Below are 19,194 nucleotides of genomic sequence, written 5' to 3'. Positions count from 1 at the left end.
TAGCACTTGATCACTGGTGGAATCCGGATTAGCAATGCCATTGTCCCCAGTCGAATCATGGATGTGGGCATTGTTCGTTCTTTGTTCCATACAAGAATACCGCTGTATGGGCTGCTGATGGCTGTGTCTTGGACTGCATAGCGTCACTTCCAGGCACCGCATATAAGCCCTCTAGTACGACCTGTTGTCTAGGATCTCTCAGCTCTCAGATCAGACCGGGACCACGCACGATACCACCAGCAATACCGCACCCAAACCCAAACCCAGAAATTACAGCACACCCAGTCACAAGCAGTCTTACTGTTCCGAGCAACGACATAACCAGCGCCAACCGCGGCGCTAACGCTACTATGTCACCCTCACACTCGACACCAGAACTCCCTAGCTTCCTCCAACCACATCACCTGACGCATGTCTACTATCCTTGCATCAAGCTCTTGAACGTAAAGAAGGAGTTCCCGTTCTTCAAGGTGCCGTATGCAGTGGCCCAAAGGTATGAGCCTCTGCCCCTGATCCAAGACCCGGCTGTTGAAGCCCACACTAACCTATACGAGGCTTACGAGACGAGCTTCTACAGCGTAGTCCGAGCGAAGAAGTCGGGGAAGAAAGGCTTGCCTGGCCATAGGCTGAATGTCTCGTTTGGACAATTGTTGATGGATATGGCGCAGGTGACCAATGGTGTAGGCGAGACGGGACTAGAAGTGTTGACCTACCGCGATAAAACTGATCGACACGACACGTCTCTTGAGCCAACGGAAGGGACTATCCTTAGGGTTAGGATTGTACGTCAAACCACCCACATCACGAAACGAGACAATACTATCGACAGCTTCTCGTACTATGAAGGCAATCTGGACGAGCTTCTCGGTCTCAACTCTCCCCACCAGTGGCTCGTGGACATCCAGGACTTGGTGACCTGGCGCTCTGATCGGGCTTACAAGCACATCCTCTTCCGTCTTCGTCGTGATAAAGCTCTACATGGCTTCGGCATAGGACGACTCATTGAGGACAACAAGAAACAGTTCAAGAGTCCTCGGTCAATTATCTACGATCAACACCTTCCACTCGTCACGACACCAGCTAATTTCGTGGACATCGACTCAGATGACACGACCTGCGTGATCTGTACCGATCTCTTCGACGACCAGCCCGATGAGGAACACGCCCCTATCACTCTTCCATGCGAGCAAAGTGGCAAGTCTCACGTCCTTGGCAAGTCATGCTTGACCAAATGGTGCCGAAGCCAGGGTCCGACCAAAGCGCAGTGTCCACACTGTCGACACTCGATCTTCTCAGATTCTGCCATGCTCCAGAGCTTGAAGTTCGGCACGTCGCTGACGGACCCGAAGGAGTATGTCTACGACGCTCGCTACACGGCATACGAGAACTTCGAGCGCTCGTGCGCGGATTTGGACAAATCGCTGGCGGCTTACGACAAGACTATCGTCAAATTCGACGATGGAGCATGGCCCAGGAAGCTGACGGAAGTCTTCGACTACTTCATGCTTCCTCCTCCTGAATGTACAGCCTCGACACCATATCATTTGCAGCCGCAGCGTCGGCCCGAGCTCAGGATCTTCCGTCAAGCGATCGTGCAATTCCTGGAACATCATGCCGATCTAAGCCGTCCGGCCCAGGGGATAGAGGAGAACATCCTCCGCTATTGTGTCTCGGCCTATCAGGCTGAGATTGTTACACTGGGAAAGAGGACGAAGAAGATGGGTATGCTGGCCGTCTATCGATCGAGGGAGGATCTCGATGGCCTTCTCGCCAAGAACGGACATGCTAACGAAGGGGATCCTGATCCCTTCTGGGTGCCGATGGGATTGTGGGAGTTCGTCTTAAAGGCTGTGAATCGGAGTTTGAAGTTCTTGGTCGAGAGGAGCTGTGGGAGTGAGTGTTGGCGAGAGAAGGATGGCCTGCATTATCATGGCGGGAGGCTTTACTGCAGGCAGTCTAGGGTCGCGGATATTGCGGAAGGGCTCGAATGGGACATCGCAATACTAAGCCTTTGACGACAATAGCAAGAACCGATCGTCGTGACGGATTTCAAGACTGCGCGTACGACGAGGAGTCGTAGCAGTGTCTTGTTGCAGCACTTTTCTACCTGCTAGGTAAGGCGAAGCAGGTAAAGGATTTCCTGGACTCTCATCTTGTGAGCTACGCGAGGATCCACTATTCTTGATGTATAAGGACTTACGCTGTGTAGGAACAACTGTGTAGATCATGTGCAAGCATGCTGCGCTCGATGACGATAGAGATGGCAGATAGAGTGAGCATGGGTGGGTAGACAACGGGAACAAGGGTTGCACTTAAGCTTGCATTGGCCCGTCTGGCTGCGCGGAAAGATGCTATCAGGGTGATGCTTTTCGACATGCGCGACTAGAATTGTACAAATCCTTGTAGTGGGTATCATTCGTAAGAATTAGAGGTAGCTGCAACCCTTCCATATCGCGATCATGTCTTGCTAACGCCCTAGTGCTCACGCTACACGGTAGCACGAAGCTTTCATCCTCCAAAATCACAACTCCACTTCCTGAATGCCCACCTCCCTGTGCTCGCCCTTACTGCGACCCATGAGCCTCTCCATCGCATGACCCTCTTTTGGCTCATGGGCGGAATTGGCAGCATCTGAGAAGATTGGCTGCTCCTGCTTCACCAGGCCATCATCTTCCTCGTCACTCGAGTCATCACTTTCGCTCCCATTCTGCTCCTCTAATACTCCAAGACCAAGGTCCATCTCGATATGCTGCTCATCCTCAACCACCTCCTCCATACTAAACGACTTTCCTCCATCCTCTTCAAGCAAAGCATTCGCATCTCGTAACCGCGGCAGCAAAGCCGAGATCCTGGCTTGTAAGTCCCCAGCACCTGTTACCAGCTCTCTAGCAGGCTTGAAGACAGGTTTCTTTGGGCCGCCTACAGTCACGATCCTCTCTGTGTCGTCCTCATCCTCGTTGTCAGATGGCTCCTCGCTAGAACTGGACAAGCTGCTTTCGGAGTCGTCGTCTGAATTTGCTGAGACCGAGCTCACGCTGCTGTAATGCTCTCGCTGCTTTGTAGCTCCGGGACTACTTTCTAATGCAGATGCGACCGAGACCGAGCAAGATGATGGCTCGCTACTGTCGCTCTTCGCCTCTTCGGATGGTGTGAGTTTGGTGCGCTTGCTTGACAGACGGCGTGGCCGAGTCACGGTATCTTCAATTTCGGACGAGGGTCGCTTGCAAGACATTGCGAGCTTTGGATGTCTGACTGTGAGAATGTGCGAAGGAAGAGTATGGTACCTTGGTGTCGTAAATTTGACATGTGCTTGGGAGCACGGATGAGACCTTGCGGAATGGCTCCGCTGTAGATCTATACGAGTTACGACTATCACGACCATGTCTCACATCCACTTCTCCTTGAGCAACATCTGCATCAACATCGCGTCCTGCTAGCCAGAAATGTGGATCGCTTGCATCGGTCATCTCTTTTTATGGCACTATGCATCGCTATATCGTCTGTGCTTCATGAGCCGGCTGTCCCCCATGAGACCTTTGCTCGACGGCAGGAAAACGTGTCTGCATTTCCCACGTTTTGACTGCTCATAGAATAGTCGTGCCAAACATCCTAAACAACTTCTTATACCCAAACGGCACTTGAGCCTTCTCTGGATCATCATCATCCAACTCGATCCCATATTCCTGCAAACAGCACTCAAAGGGCCGATTGCTCGTGTCGTGCTCACCTCCTTTCTCCTCAAGATTGCCCCATAAGATACAAAGTTTCTCTCGCAGCTTGGACAACAGCTGCGGGTTACTTCGTAGATCTTGTGGATCATTCATGTCGTTACCGAACAAGAACTGTGCATCCTCGTGACGGACATGTGCCCATATTTTCGGCTTCTCGGTCCCTGGCTGTGTCGACGAGACATCTTCTAGGAGAAGTGAGAAGTGCCATTCGTACTTTTGCGAGGCCTCCCAATCCAAAGCATCGATCGGCGACGATTCGGCGTCCTCGTCCGGCAGTGGTGGTACGGCAAAGTCTGCCAGTGCTTTTGGTTCGTATCCAACGACATGCACTTTGGTGCGATATTGTGCATTGACGAACGGCAAGACATAGCTTGTGCCGTCACCTACGTTATTGGTATGTCGAGCGTTGTCGGGGTCGAGGATATCTTTCACACTCATCAGAGCTGCCTCCTCATTACTGCAGCGGACATGCTGATTGCGCTCCGCTACCTTCGCCTCCGCGGCAGCTGCTTTTGCTCTTTCCTCCTGCTTCTTCATCTTCTTCTGTTGCTTCTTTTCGGCCTTTGTAAGCTTGAAAGGCTCGCCTTGAGATTTCGGCTGCAGCGTCTGACGCTTCGCCCAGTAAGCCTCCTTGCGCTTTTGCAATGCCACTATCTCCGGGATGTCGCGTCTGGGTAGGAGAGTAATCTTGACCTTGTCAGGATCCATATCATCGCGCCACATGTCGCCTTCCAGCTTGCTGCCTTCTGCCATGGCTTTGATTTTGACATTTCTCAGCAAAACGAAGTCGCCTTCCTTCACTCTCGTATTTGCAAAAGTTGCATGCGGATCCTTGGCATTTATCTTGAGCACGTACCAGCCATATGGTCCGGGCCAGGACTTCCTTTGGGCACTGTTGTAGCCAAAGGTGTCGCCTTCTTGAGGTTCGGAAGTCTCCTCCTCTGGTGCTTTATACTTGAACATGTCTTGATTCTCCGTGTAATCGGTCACGTACAGCTCGCATGCACCAAAGCTTGCATTGTACTTCTTGACCACTTGCACGACCAGATCAGCAAATGTCAAATGACGGGTGTCTTTGATCAAGCGAAATTTCTTGCCGAGTCCTGAAGGGGAATCATTTGCATCTTGCCGTGGTCTCTTGGCTGGAGGCATCGCATTCGTGACAGGAGCAGCATCTCGCTTCCTCTCAAATGGAATTTGTTGTGGTCGTGACAACAGTAGTTGTGTTACATTAATCTCACCCTTCAGAGTCATGACATAAGCTTGCTCCTCCAGAGTGAGTAGTCTGACTACGTCGGGTGTACCGCGCGACTCCAGTCGTTTCGTACCTTGAAAGGCTATGCTGTAGTTGGCATTGGGTATAGACGCAGCCGAGAAGATCTGTGCACCTGTCTGGAAGTGCGAGAGGGCAAGAGGTTGACCATTCTGTTGGACCATTTTGATGTTTCGAAGTAAGACTATATCACCATGTTCTTGCACTTGCGGTAGGTGACTTTGATCTTGCTTGAAGTATCGGATTGTGAGACCTGATGAGCCATGCAGGGAATCACGGAGGCTTGGATCAAGCAGTTTGAAAGTGAACATCCATTGTCCAGAGGATGCTACCTTCGGCGGCATAAGGTCGACTGTCACGCCAATGATGTTCACCAAGGTGTTTTCCTTGGTCCTGTATGCCGTGGCGAGGTCGATGAATCCTCGTGGCGGTGCCATGATGAGTAGTGCCTGCAAACTACTGTCATCTTACTATGAGCACTTATCTTTCGCAGATTCCTTCGTAAGACGCGAACGACAGCAAGAAGCAGCAGCGACAGCGGTATTGATCGTATGGTGGGTTTCGAAACTGGTTTGGAGTTTGCGTTCATTGGAGACAGCAAGGCAGCAGTAAACTCATATCACTGTCTGAACGCGTGAACGCGCTTTCCATTTCAGGCAGCAAGCGGGGCGCTTCGTCTTGGCATAGAGGGCTGTCACGTGCGTGTCGATGTTCACCTTCAAAATCTTCTTCACTCAAGAAAAGCGCCGTGAACTACTTCTCGATGTCAACGAGCAGTTACTGCAAATCCAGCGCTCGTTAACAAAACCTCTGGTGAATAATGCCCCTGCTCATTGCACTGGACGACGTCCCACACTTTTAGTCCTAGCGCGGGCGTTTTGCTGACGCACGGTCCATTGTTTTCCAGTTTGAACGTCACTTTCCGCGCTCTTGCAAACCCCCGCGAGCACATCTTTGCTTAGAGTCTTACTACAGCAGTCGTGCAGTGTACCCGCTTACTCATACATACCACTGCACACTCGTCCCGAATACCTCGACACATATTTGCCACCCCACATACCGCGAACATGGCGGAGCGTTACATCCCGGAGCACAGGCGGACGAACTTTAAGGCGAAGAGCACCTTCAAGCCTGACGAGCTTCGTCGGCGTCGTGAGGAGCAGCAGGTTGAGATCCGAAAGCAAAAGCGTGAAGAAGGGCTTGCGAAGAGGCGAGGCATCAGTGCCCGTGACGGCAGCGCTCCTGGTGCCTCGTTGGGGGCCGCACCGGACAGCGATGATGAAGGTGCAAACACTGAGAGCCAGGTAAGACGCACTGTCAAGCATGTAAGGAGCCTTACGACGTGTACTGACATGACTTACAGCTGGACGAGGATCTCCCACGTATGGTGAGCGGCGTCTTCTCGGAGAAGATCGACGACCAGATCGCTGCCACCACCAAGTTCCGCAAGCTGCTTTCCAAGGAGCGCAATCCACCCATCGAACGCGTAATCGAGACTGGTGTCGTCGGCCGCTTCGTCGAGTTCCTCCGCTCTCCCCACACTCTCGTGCAATTTGAGGCAGCATGGGCCCTCACGAATATCGCCTCTGGCTCAGCCCAGCAGACTCAGGTTGTCATCGAAGCAGGAGCTGTACCGATCTTCGTGGAGTTGTTGAGCAGCCCTGAGCCTGATGTTAGAGAGCAAGCTGTTTGGGCGCTTGGCAACATTGCTGGTGACAGCCCACACTGCAGGGATTATGTTCTTGCCCAGAACGCTCTGATACCACTTCTACGTCTGCTTGGCGACAGCAGGAAGCTGAGCATGCTGAGGAACGCGACATGGACACTGAGCAATTTCTGCCGTGGCAAGACACCCCAGCCAGACTGGAACACGATCGCCCCTGCACTCCCCGTCCTTGCCAAGCTGGTCTACTCTCTCGACGATGAGGTTCTGATCGACGCCTGCTGGGCTATCTCCTATCTCTCTGATGGTAGCAACGACAAGATACAAGCTGTCATCGAGGCCAACATCCCACGCCGACTTGTGGAATTGCTCATGCACTCCTCAACCTCTGTGCAGACCCCAGCCTTACGCTCTGTGGGTAACATCGTGACTGGTGACGATGTTCAGACTCAGCTCATCATCAATTCTGGTGCTCTTGCGGCTCTCCTTTCGCTCCTTAGCTCGCCGAAGGATGGCATTCGCAAGGAAGCGTGCTGGACTATTTCCAACATCACGGCAGGCAACAGCACTCAGATCCAGGCTGTAATCGATGCTAATATTATGCCGCCACTCATCCACCTGCTCAGCCATGGCGACTTCAAGACTAGAAAGGAGGCCTGCTGGGCCATTTCCAATGCCACTAGCGGTGGCCTACAAAAGCCAGATCAAATCCGCTATCTCGTCCAGGGCGGCGCTATCAAGCCACTCTGCGATCTGCTCACCTGTCCTGACAACAAAATCATCCAAGTCGCTCTTGATGGTCTGGAGAACGTCCTCAAGGTCGGCGATATGGACAAGGAGGCCGCTGAGGGCACAAGTGAGCAGCCACCAGTCAACCGCTATGCCCTGTTCATTGAAGACTGCGGTGGTATGGAGAAGATCCACGACTGCCAGAACAATAGCAATGAGGAGATCTACATGAAGGCGTACAATATTATCGAGAAGTATTTCTCTGACGATGAGGGCGAGGCTGATGCAGGCGATTTGACATCCCAGCAGGGCCAGGATGGTCAGTTCGGCTTCGGCAACCAGCAACAGCAGCAGAACTTCCAGTTTGCCAACGGCGGTGACAACAGCATGGAGATGTAGAGGAGTAACTCACCGCTACATGAATGAGATCAATATGAAGACACAATAAGGAGGAAACGTCCCGCTGTAGCCACATTGGCTTCGCGGACGTAATAGAAGGTAAGTCAATGGTAGCATTGGTACAACAGGGACTGGACACACGCCACTCCCTCGACCACGCTCCCATATCCCATCAATCCAGCATCCGGCCCGAGCACAGCATCGATCAACAGCCCAGCAATCACAGCCCCAGCAGCCGTAACCACGAGCGATCCCTGCACGACTCGGTTCTTCAACACACGCCACTCTCTTCAGCACTTACCTTACAATACCCCCTTTTGGACCCCTTCGACATCGACGATTCACACATGGACATGGACTGAAGCACGATGAGACTCGTGCTATGAGTGCCTCCTGATGGCACAATGGGCGATGTGTTTATTCATTAGCACGGCGTATTTGGCGGACTGAGGGGCGAGGACAGCAAAGCAGGAGAGCTCTCTGTGGAGGCGGCGGTAGAGGCGGCTATGGAGGAGCTGGTCAGGCCAGGCTTGACCATGATACATATCTGCTCTTCCTTGTCTTCGTCCATAGATTGCTTTGAACCGCTCATCACCATACCGTACCTCAAGTGGACTATGTATGTCTTTCAGCTCTGCCTTATTTCATGCACCTCACCGTCATAGCTTAAGGGGTAATGGCATACGGTATCGATAACGGCTCGTATTGAACTTTGTTCGCGTCGGTCTTGTTCTGGGCACGCGAGCGTTCCAATGTATGCTTTCTTCCTCACTTCACCAATCTCATCAACCATAGCCACCAGCGAAAGTTCACTTGCAATTGAACCTCACTTCCCTCGAAGGTTTGCAAGTACTTTCTGGTCTCACCTTCATAAGTCGAGACGCGGAAGGGCAAGGGAGGATAGCACTACTTCGAGGATCCGAGACCTGGCCTCAAGACCAGCCTCTGAGCCTGTCACACACCAGATCTGGTGCCATCATGCCGGACTTTACGGGCATGCTGGTGCAAGTCACATTGAAGCAGTCCGGTGCAAACATCCACGGCAGAGTTCGAAACATCGTTGCTGGGCAGACATTGACATTGGAGGATGGTAAGATCGACGCTCGAGTCGCACAATCAGGAGATATGTACTGACCAATATCACTAGCTTTTGTGCCGAACACTGGTCATCATTTGGGGTCATGGACAGTGCAGAGTACGGCTATAGGTGATCTGAACGTTCTTGATGGACATCCGGCTCCTGTCTCTGCCATACGGACTACGGGGCCAGCACCAGTATTTCCACCCGTCCAGAGAACTCAGAAACAGCAGCAGACACAGGTCCCTTCTATCTCACCGCCCTTCGCACAGCAACAGCCGCAGCCTCAACGCCAACAACCACCACCTCCGGCCAAATTCGTAGATCCTGCCATTCTGAGCTACGGCAAATCGCCAGCACCACTTCGAGCTACACAGCCAGCTCCAGCCCCAGTCGAGGCACCGGCTACGCCCGTCAAGAGCTCGCTAGCTGAAGCCGCTGAGAGTTTGCCATCCAATGCCAACGGCTCACCTTTTGTTGCTGAGCCTGGTAGTGTCAAGCTTGATGCATCCCGAAATGTGGGCAAGGTACAGAGTCTAGCAGAGAACCAGGCATCGCCTTCTGTAGCAGCAAAGATATCGAGAGACACGAGTGGGCTGGGTATTCAGAACGGTAATACCAATGGTGAGGATGCAGAGACGGGAGCAAAGAAGAAGACGAGGAGAAGTCAGAAGAAGAAGGTCACACCACCAGCGAGCGCAGGTCCGCCTTCTGTCATGAATATTGAGGTCTCGAGAAATGGAAATGATATGGAGGCCGATGTGAAAAGAGGCAAAGGCTGGCGACAAACACCTCTACTTCAACCAACACCATCTATAGGGAGTCCCGCACAACCCACGCCAGCGAGCAAGAAGCAATCACGGCGTCAGCGTGATCAACAGGTTGAGATGAACAACGGGTGGGCTACAGAGGAAGCTACAGATGTCCAAGACATGGGTGACTTTGACTTCGATGCCAGCAATAAGCTCTTCGACAAGCAAACTATTTTCAAGGAGCTACGCCAGGGTGACACGACTGCAGACGAAGATAGACTGATCAGCCACAATAAGATTCTGGCTCCGAGACCTGGCACGCATGGCGGCAAGAACCTGCATCCTACCGAGAATGTGCTCAGTCCGAAGATTGCGCCGACCAAAGCTGCTAGCAATGAGGCGGCTGAGAGCTCGAGTGATGCTGATACAGAGCTGAATTTCGCCAATGGACGTTCGTCGTCCAGACATTCTGTCTCGCGAGCTGCTATGACGAGGAAAGCTCCAAGTCGCCAGAGTAGTGCTCAGGCGGAGATGAAGCACCCTCTAGCAGCATCTGTGTCGTCAGAGCAGCGCATGAGTGCCGGCCGCCCCGTCACTTCCTTGGCGGGCAGGCCGAAGGTCACTGTTGCCCCTCGCACAGGAACGTCGCCTATGCTACCAGAGCGTACGCAGTCGCCGCATTCGACTGTCTCCTTCAGCAAGAATTCTACGTCCCAAGCAGCGTCAACGAGTCCAGTGGAGCCACATTTCTTGATCCAGCCCTCGAGCGCGCAATGCCCAGTCTTGCATCCGCGTGCTCTGGAGACTTTGGAAGCCCAGACGATCTCGGCATATGGCTTGAGTCGCGAAGCGATCACTGAGAGTGCCGCGAGGGCTGTAGCAGAAGCTGCGACAGCGATGTTCTCCGAAATGACCTCAAGCAGGAGCAGGCGAGGCTCGCGTGCCAATACCAGTACGGCCCGAGGCAGTATGACATCGAGCATGACTCTGGACCGCAGTCAACCACCCGTCATCGTCATCTTGGCCGGTAACCATACCCTGGGCGCCCGAGCTATAGCAGCAGCTCGCCATCTTCTGACGAGGAAATGTCGAATTATCGTCGCGGAAGCATTCCACAATGCCGAAGACAAAGAGACGCAAGATGAACAGATGCGTACCCAGACCGCCATCCTCCGCCGTCTACAGCGAGGTGGCAAGGAAGTGAAACGTGGCAACTGGAAGAAGGCCCTAGGCTACATCAAGAACCTCACCGGTCCGCCAGCCGTCATCATCGATGCGCTTCTCGGCGGCACGACCTACGAATCACTAGTCCTCGACGCCGATTCGAAGTCCAGTCTTCAGCAGGAAGCTAGAGAAATGATCGATTGGGCGAATCGCTCCCGTGCGCCTGTCCTGTCCCTTGGCTGTCCCTCAGGCGTCTCTGGTCTCGATGGCAGTGCGCCCTTGATTGAAGGTGAGCCGTTGGCCATTAGACCAGAGAGGGTTCTAGCTTTCGCTGCACCGATGCAGGGGCTGCTAGAGGCTGTCAAGGCCGGTGAGAGGTGGGAGGTTCATGTCGCTGATATTGGCCTGAATATTGCTTTGCGCGAGGACGAAGCAGTGGAGTTTGGTGAGGGCTGGGTGGTGGAAATAAAGTTTCAGGATGGTGTGGACAATGTGTCTATGGAGGGGAGAGCTTGAAAGGTTTTCCTTTGGCACATAGCTGGAGGTAGATGTGTCGGGTAGACCAGCCATCCAAGCCTCCTGCGGATCCTTTACTCATGATCATGCTTATGCAGCACTTACTTTAGCTTCACTTACAGATGACACAAATGGAAAGTGTGCTAGCATTTGATTAAGATGTGCAATCGCACGCACACGATTCTTCTCTGTAGGCTGCAAGAGGTATCTATGTAATTCGAAATCTGCCGCCAAACCAGTTGCGTAACGCTCTGCTACCTATAATACATTCCTAATCGTGTGTACCAGCGCAAATCATACACCATTAGGCGCCTGCCAAACCGCAATCTCAGCAGCGAAAGCACAATACCACCAATCCCCTGCTCTCCACCCACCCTGCCAGATCCCGTTCTCCTCGTTCCCAGGCCCAAAACTGACGGCCAAACCCGTCTTCTCCATCCACTGCAACACCAGCTCAATCTCCCAAGCCCCGAGCTTCCCACTGTGCGCCTTCTCCATTGCTTTAGCTGTTGTACCTGACCTGAAGACGATAAGGTGGAGGACAGATCTCAGGACCGCATCCCAGAGGCTGTCGATCAAGTTACCGTGGATGTCTACCCAGAGCGGTAGACGTGCATCTGGGCCTTGTGATGTCGTTGCAGGTTGCAAAGGTATCGTTGCGCCTTTCAAACGGTGCTCGAAAGTGAATGCGGGCGTCTTATGGTACTCGATAGGGAAACGTAATCGTTCCGGCTTCGTGGCATGCGAGTTGTACATCGTACTGGGCTCGTCGATACCCCAAATGCTGATCCGAGGGAATGGAGCATCGAGGTCGTTGTTGATGGGAGGCAGGACTGACGCAACTTTCAGCTGGCCCTGCGCGACCATGTTGGTCAAGACTACTACGTCGAAATCGTCGGTATGGTAGGTGAGCTGCAGGGTATCCTGTTGTGCTAGTGTAGACATGATGCGATGACGAGCTGCAGCCACGTTCCGTAGGTAAGTAGTATCATTCCCGGACCATCTTGTTAACTGTTTGTAGACTGATCTGTCTAAGTGGAAGTTGCGACCAGGTAGCTGACGGCCTTTCTTCTCTGCGCAAAGGATCTGATCTGTCAGCAGTTCGTCTATCGCCTGCTTCATCAGATGTTCCGGGTACATTCCAAGTTTCAGATTCGCCGCTCTTCCATCGTATGCAACTTCAGGAGTAGCGCTTACAGCACGACACAATGTTTTCAGAATCGACAGCGGACTCACAGATGGGCACTTTTCGGGCCTTCGTGGTACACTCGTACCATGTGCTATACGCAGAGCTGTGACTGTCCTTTGTATGTCGGTTGCAGAGTCATGGTAGTGTTCAACATCAGGTCCATGGTGTGTCGATGGTGCTTGCACCTCGAAGCGAGCCTGCATGACGTCTGATGTAGCCGGTAGATCAAAGCTGAGTGTGTCTCTGGACACTGAACGATCCGTTCGTCTTGCAGATGAGGGCTTGACCTCTTTCTTAACCCATCTAATCAGAGCTGGCCAGTCGGTCGACGACAGATTCTGAAAGTCGATTTGAGGGACTGTGTCTTTTTCGTACGCGGCGAGCAACAGATCTCGAAGAACATTCTGCAGCGACTGAACATCATCGGCTCGCGCCTTCTTCTGGTTTTGCCAACTCGCCTTAAGAACTGTGGCATCGTAACAAAAGTCAAGGGCATGCGAAACCACGTCCCATGGAATGGTCTTCTGATCAAGACCAGAGCAAAGAGTCTTCACAAGCGCCAGGGCGACAACCAGGTCGTCGAGATCTGGTGCAGTGAACACTGCACCGTCCTCCTGCACAGTCTTCTGCTTCTTGCGTGGAGATCCATAATCTACGTCTTCGTGAACATAGCTGTCGATTTCCACCAGATCTGCATCGGCTACACGTTTGCGAGACTTGTATAGAGGCCTTCCTGCCCGAGAGGTCTGCGGCAGCTCAATAGCAGGAGACACTGGACTATCTTGTACCGTAGCCGGTACGACTGATGGAGGCTGCGCTGGGATGAACTTAGGTGCGAGGAAAGTAGTTGCGGGGGCCGTGGACCGCGACTCGGCTTGTCTTATCGCGTCGCTGAGCCAATCCTGCTGTGGTACTGCGGTCTGCTGCGAAAACGATAGCGGTTCTGCTGACGGCATGCTGTAGTCGACCAGTTCCGCTGCACTGACACGGCGGATGCGCTGGCCCAAGTCGTTCTTCCTGTACTTGCTGTGACCGACATGTCCCAATGACTCGTCAGTATACTTTTCCACGTGGTCTTCATGATAAACCATATCCTTCTCATCCAGATGAAACAGCTCGTCCGTGGAGCTGGTCGTCAATCTCCTGTAACGTCCATTGCCAACGTGCTTGAACTTCACTTCCCGATATGCCAGCACGTAGTCCTTGTCATATGTCTGCGATGTCAGAGAAACAGCAGTAGACTGTTCATCAGGCTCGTCCTCGCGCGGTTGATAAAGGATGTCAGCGTTGGGGAGATGCCTTTTTCGCTTCCGAACAGCCGTGGCAGGAGCTATGATAGATGGTGGCCAATAACTCCTCGTACCGAAAGTGCCAGATGCTTCATGAACACTTTCGCCAGGTGCGAGACGAAGCCATTCACTGTTTATAACACCGGATTCGATAATGTTCAGTATCGAAGGCGGCAGGCTGAGGACGACGAACAACGTCTGTGCCCGGCCGTCACGTTCACGTAGAGTCCGCTGTGCAGGAGCACGGACGATCCGTCTCTTATCTGGCGTAGCTTGCATGTCTGATGCCGCTTCTTCGTCCTCTTTCTCTAGTATATGCTTCCGCATAGTCTTCCGCTTTCGAGATCTCCTATGGCCCTGTGGTCGGTCTGGTGCGAGGTCGAAAGCTGGCAGCTTCAAGCCTTGCTCAGTGCGGTGGACTATCAGACCAGGTATGATGGCAAAGTCCTCTAGATCATCTATGGCAGGTGCGCTACCCATGAGCCCGGAATGACCTGGAAGGAGATCTGCTGCAAGCTTGGTTGAGAAAGGCTCAAGTGTCGGCAGATCTGATGCTGGTGTACTTGGACATGGGTTTTCAGAGGTAGCAATTTGACGTCGGACTTGTGGACTGAACGACTGTGGCATGCTAGGTGCTGTATTGTCCGGCCGCGCACCGATGGCTTGGACCACACTTGGTAGTATTGCGAGAGATGATACCACAGGTGCTTGCAAGCCATCGCCAGGTGGTCTGATGGCCGGTGACGGGAGTACGGCTGCTCTCACAGAAGGCATGCTAGTCTCAACGCTGGATACCACACTAGCAGCAGTCTTTACTTCTGTGTGCAGTTCGGCAGCAGGCTGACTGCTAGCTGTTGCAAGATCAGGTATAGACTTTGCAACTTCCCTTCTGCGCTGCTTTGGCTTCTCGCGAGCGAGGGATACATGCTCATCCGATACGGCGGCCTCATCAGGAAAGTGAAGCTCTGGATATGCATTTATAACGGCTTGCTTCATCTCGTTCACCACCTTGGAGCTTGGCTCAATATCCGGCAGTGTCAAGACTGCGCACATCTCATTCGTGCCAGTCTTGCTTCTAAAACTGAACGTCACCTTTCGCAGTTTGCCAGTATCCAGCAAGCTCTTGACGGTACGATCGACAATACTGCGCTGCGGAGTGGTCTGTGTGATGTTCTTCCACGCAGCAGCGACTGGATACCAGATCTCCTTATTACCAGGATAGACTCCTCCACAGACAGTGACGAAGTGCATAACCAGATCTGTCCGTCGAGCTGGCATGCCACTCCCTCCAACAGGCGTTGTCAGCACGTCAAACGCCAGCGTTGAGCACTTTCGCTTTTGGATCTTAGTAGAGGCTCTAGTCTCTTGCACGTCAGGTAGTATAGCTTCGACGGGCCGCACAGATATTGGTTCTTGAGCACTAGGTCCGGCTGCCATCAGACTCCCCACAGTAGACTGCTCCTGCCTCTTCAACGTCTCCTGTTGTATGTCAGGGGCTTCCGATATCAAGGACTTTTCCAACGGCGAAGAAGAAGAAGAAGTAGGAGGAGGAGATGCGGGTGGGCTTCGTAGGCTCGCATTTCGAACAGTGACCTTGGGTGTCCGGGCGCCCCATCTATATCGAGCATTACCAACATGATAGAAGGTCTCTTCAGGATGTGCCATGACGTATGCCTTGTCAAAAATCGCTGTTGTTTGGTTGGGCATCGGCGAGTCGGAAGTCGAAAAAAATTCACCTTGTGAGGTATCCACTGGCGCTATCACCGGCAGTGATGCTTGTGCCAGAGTCTCAAGGTCTACAGTACCATAGGGACCAGGTCCCGCGGCCGGAACATCCTTTATCTGAGGCTGGTCATTTGCTGGCAAACTATCTTCAATTCCCGGAGCAGCTGCCGGAGGTGGATTTGCAGACAAGTTACGACGTATCCGCTCTCGAGGCGTCGTCTTGGATGGCCTGTCGCCTCTTCTCCAGCGCCCACGACCAGTATGGTAAAAAGACTCGTCTTTGTGCGTTATGACATAGGCTTTGTCGAATGTTGCTGTGAACTGGGAGAGCGCTGGTGGATCCGTCGACGGGACTGTCTCAGCTTGAGATGGGGGCACTGGGCATTCAACTGGCATCGGCAGTTGTTGCGGACGCTGGAGACCTGAGGTATCATGATGGCTGCGTGACGCTGTGGGCAAGATCCCAACACTTGTAGGGTCATGGACCGATGACACAGCATCTTCTATCGTCGCCTTGGACACTCTTACACCTCGCCTCCATCGTCCCTTACCCGTGTGATAGAAAGACTCGTCTGAATGTGCCACGACGTACGCCTTGTCAAAAAGCGCGGTCGTGTCCAAAAGAGTTGGGGAGTGAGTCGGAGACATCACCTGATCGTGAACGGGTGCCTCGATTTCCCGAGCACCCAGGAGCGAAGGAGCCATGACTTCTTTGTTGCCGTTCGCTAGTCCAGCTTGCTCAGCTGCGCTATGTTCTGCACTGTGGCCAGCGATCTGCGTCTCCCGCTTCTTCCGACGCGGTCCACGCTTGTAAAAGGCATCACCAACGTGGTGAAAAGCTTCACCAGGATGTGCCAAGACATAATCCTTACTGTAAGTAGTGCTATCGGTTTCGTTGGCTCCCACCGACTGCTTAGGCGAAGTCGGGACGGTGACAACAGTGGTCTCAGTGGATCCAACGTCGACTTGGTTGGGAAGGCTAGACTTATCGATTGTTGCATGCGACTGCGGTCGCGCTGCGACGACAGGCGGCTGAGCAGCCACTGCTTCAGTAGCGATTTCGGTACTCCCGGGATTGTCCAACTGCTGACTTTGATCGATGTCGTGGCCGTCCTCAAGCACCTCGGTCGGCTTCTCGTTGTCCTCGACGGCTATGGCTGTAGATAGGTCGATTAGACGACGAGTGCGGCGTCCCGTGGCAGAAGGAGCGGTCCCTACAGCGAAGTCGTCTAGGAACCAGGTCTTGCTTTTGAGCCTCTCACTCTTCAGGACAGCGATCATTGCTAACCTTGGCCGGCCACGTTGCACATAGAATTGTGCTTTTGTTTCCTTGGCACCTGGAGGATTGATGTATAGTCCTGAACGAGACCTGGACAGCAGATCTGCTTCGATCTCTGTGATATGCTCTGCTATCGCTGTTTCCGGGATTTCCGAAGCCAAAGTGTGGTACGAATTGGTAACGACTCCATTTTCTCTACTCTTGGCCGATAGTGGTGATTCTTTGGCTGCACTCAGCCTTGCAAGGCCTTTTGCCGTTCTCGCTGCCCAAAGCTCGAATGCTTCCTGATCTTTTTGAGATGTCATGCGAGGACGGACGATAGCCTTAGGAGTACGTGGCTGGCTGACATCAGGCACAGGTGTATCATCTGCTGTTGTGTCCGCTCCTTCCAAGAACGATTGCGGAACGCACCTATTGATGACCGCGGCATCACTACCAGTCGTGGCAGGTCTGCATTCACTCAGTGTCGCACCACCGTGACCATGAACAAATCGCTCGCTTTCAGGCTCAGTGAAGCCCCAACGGTCAAGTGTCCTTGTTGGGTTCGTTGTAGCTTGACCGACGTCTTTTATGTTTGGTCGACCGTCCTGCTCGGCAATGTAGATACGGTAGCGTGGCACATTATCCGTAGAATGTGTCGTATCCATGACGTGGACGGTTTGCTTGTGAGTACTACTCGTCTGATCAACCAAGACGGCCAGAGTCTGCTCAATCGCACGATCTGACACGGCTGCAGATATCTTCAGCCGCAGGTCTGAAATCGTAATACCACCCTGTCCGGCTGTCTTGATGTAGCGAACCAAAAGTGATGCCAATGGCATAGACGGCGCAAAGTGCGTTGTTGGTCGCGCGACCTTTCGAGACTCCGTCAGAGTATGCTGATGTGGTTTTGAGGGCGTGTCCTGCGGCAATGCCGATCTTTTGTAGTGTGGCTGCCTCAAACGCTTTCGCTGTGGTGTGTGCTCGATAGACACATGCAGTTCTTCCTCATCCGAGCCGGAACCGCTGGCAGGCTCCTCTTCACTCTCATCAAGCTCATCGTAGATCACTCGACGATGATTGCGAGGCTTCCTCGGCTTGACGGTGGCGTTCAGTCGTGGGTTCAGAAGCAATGACTTCTCGTCTGACGAGAGCTCGCGTAGCAGCTGAACACAACGGATGGAGCCTTCGCCCTCATCATCTGAGCCTTGACCCGATGCCACCTTGGCTACAACTCTTTGCACACAACCGGCGTCCACAATACGACGCATCGCTCGCAGTAAGACCGTCGTCCCATCGAAGTTGTTTTGATAAAAGCCGAATGCGTGGCCCAAGTCTCTAAGCGCCATGATGTGACCGGGCTGTTGCTTGAGCAAAGGCACTGCTTGCTCAACGAGTGCTGCAACGTCTGCCACTAGTCTATCCCTGTTGTCGAAACATGTGACCGGTCGTTTCGCATCGCTGAAGCTGTCATTCTCGGTGGCGTTGACTAGCCTGGTCAACCGAAGCAAGCTTGATTCAGTATGGAAAACGCATATCGGCGTCTTGAGAAGAAGGCCCTTGCGCGCAAGAGAGTCGGTTCGTGCTGGTAATGATTGCTTCTGTTGGCCTGTAATATCTCTGACACGACCTTGCTGGACGCCAGCAGCACCGAAAGCTCCAACAACAGAAAGACTTTCAAACTCGAACAGAGGAACGCGCTGTTTGTCAACCGCATGGCCGGTGAGCTCAAGCCACATGCGTTTCTCAGTGGCAAATATGCGATTCGGCCTAGCAGGTCCATTCTTACTTGTGGCCGGGCTTGGTTCAACAGGTCGATCAGCATCACCGGTAGAAGGCTCCGTAGCCACGGCAACCTCTTGCTCCTGTCGACGTCGACTTATCTTGGAGTCTATGTCATCATGTGTTTCTAGTCGCTGCCACACATCGTCCAGCGAAGCAGCGTCAAGCTCAACGTTGCCATTGTCGGTACGCGTAGAATTGTCATTGGGAGTAGTAGCAGTATTCCTGTATATCCGGTTCAGCGTTCGAATCCTTTCTGCGAGATGATGCGTCTTGAAGCCTGGTATGCGGAGCAGTCAGCACTTCGATAGTCATAATAAAGACAAACGATGGTTAAGAACAGTGCAATGCCATTCAAGTCGATCACATTTGTGCACTGACCATAAGTGCCCGTGAGCGCAACCTCAACCACCAATTTCTCCACCAGCTCCTCCACCTCCAGCGCCATACCACTCCCCGGCTGTCCGTTGTCAATTACCCAGGGCTCATTCGTCAGCGTCGTTGTCCAGCGATGTGACAGAGCAGCGAGTTCGAACCACCACTACACCAGGCGAGACTTGCTCACATTTGTGACGCATCGGTTGTTCATCGGTGACAGTGGTAAATTCTCGTTGTGACAGAGGTGGGGTCGCAACTCGTGATGCCT

At 53.0% G+C, this 19,194-nt stretch overlaps 5 protein-coding genes across 5 annotated transcripts; 3 read left to right on the top strand and 2 right to left on the bottom strand.

Annotated features, from left to right (window-relative positions):
• Positions 1 to 350: 350 nt before the first annotated feature.
• LTS14_000435 (uncharacterized protein) lies at positions 351 to 2,015 on the top strand (the record flags this gene model as incomplete). Its single annotated transcript, XM_064833148.1, has 1 exon — positions 351 to 2,015. One exon carries the CDS (start codon positions 351 to 353, stop codon positions 2,013 to 2,015), a length of 1,665 nt encoding a protein of 554 aa, XP_064699417.1.
• Positions 2,016 to 2,521: 506 nt separating this feature from the next.
• On the bottom strand, positions 2,522 to 5,441 carry LTS14_000434 (uncharacterized protein; the record flags this gene model as incomplete). The annotated part of the gene is made up of 2 exons (XM_064833147.1): positions 2,522 to 3,252; positions 3,728 to 5,441. The coding sequence occupies 2 exons, from the start codon at positions 5,439 to 5,441 to the stop codon at positions 2,522 to 2,524; spliced, it is 2,445 nt and encodes an 814-aa protein (XP_064699416.1).
• A 630-nt stretch (positions 5,442 to 6,071) lies between these two features.
• On the top strand, positions 6,072 to 7,795 carry cut15 (Importin subunit alpha-1; the record flags this gene model as incomplete). The annotated part of the gene is made up of 2 exons (XM_064833146.1): positions 6,072 to 6,308; positions 6,368 to 7,795. 2 exons carry the CDS (start codon positions 6,072 to 6,074, stop codon positions 7,793 to 7,795), a joined length of 1,665 nt encoding a protein of 554 aa, XP_064699415.1.
• A 978-nt stretch (positions 7,796 to 8,773) lies between these two features.
• EDC3 (enhancer of mRNA decapping) lies at positions 8,774 to 11,305 on the top strand (the record flags this gene model as incomplete). Its single annotated transcript, XM_064833145.1, has 2 exons — positions 8,774 to 8,885; positions 8,943 to 11,305. 2 exons carry the CDS (start codon positions 8,774 to 8,776, stop codon positions 11,303 to 11,305), a joined length of 2,475 nt encoding a protein of 824 aa, XP_064699414.1.
• A 294-nt stretch (positions 11,306 to 11,599) lies between these two features.
• LTS14_000431 (uncharacterized protein) lies at positions 11,600 to 18,996 on the bottom strand (the record flags this gene model as incomplete). The annotated part of the gene is made up of 2 exons (XM_064833144.1): positions 11,600 to 18,828; positions 18,930 to 18,996. The coding sequence occupies 2 exons, from the start codon at positions 18,994 to 18,996 to the stop codon at positions 11,600 to 11,602; spliced, it is 7,296 nt and encodes a 2,431-aa protein (XP_064699413.1).
• Positions 18,997 to 19,194: the final 198 nt, after the last annotated feature.

Source organism: Recurvomyces mirabilis, assembly GCF_035927965.1.
Source record: "Recurvomyces mirabilis strain CCFEE 5264 chromosome Unknown scaffold_1, whole genome shotgun sequence".
Taxonomy (NCBI): Eukaryota; Fungi; Ascomycota; class Dothideomycetes; order Mycosphaerellales; family Teratosphaeriaceae; genus Recurvomyces; species Recurvomyces mirabilis.
Note: the sequence above shows the minus strand (reverse complement) of the source record. Positions and strands in the feature narration are given on the sequence as shown.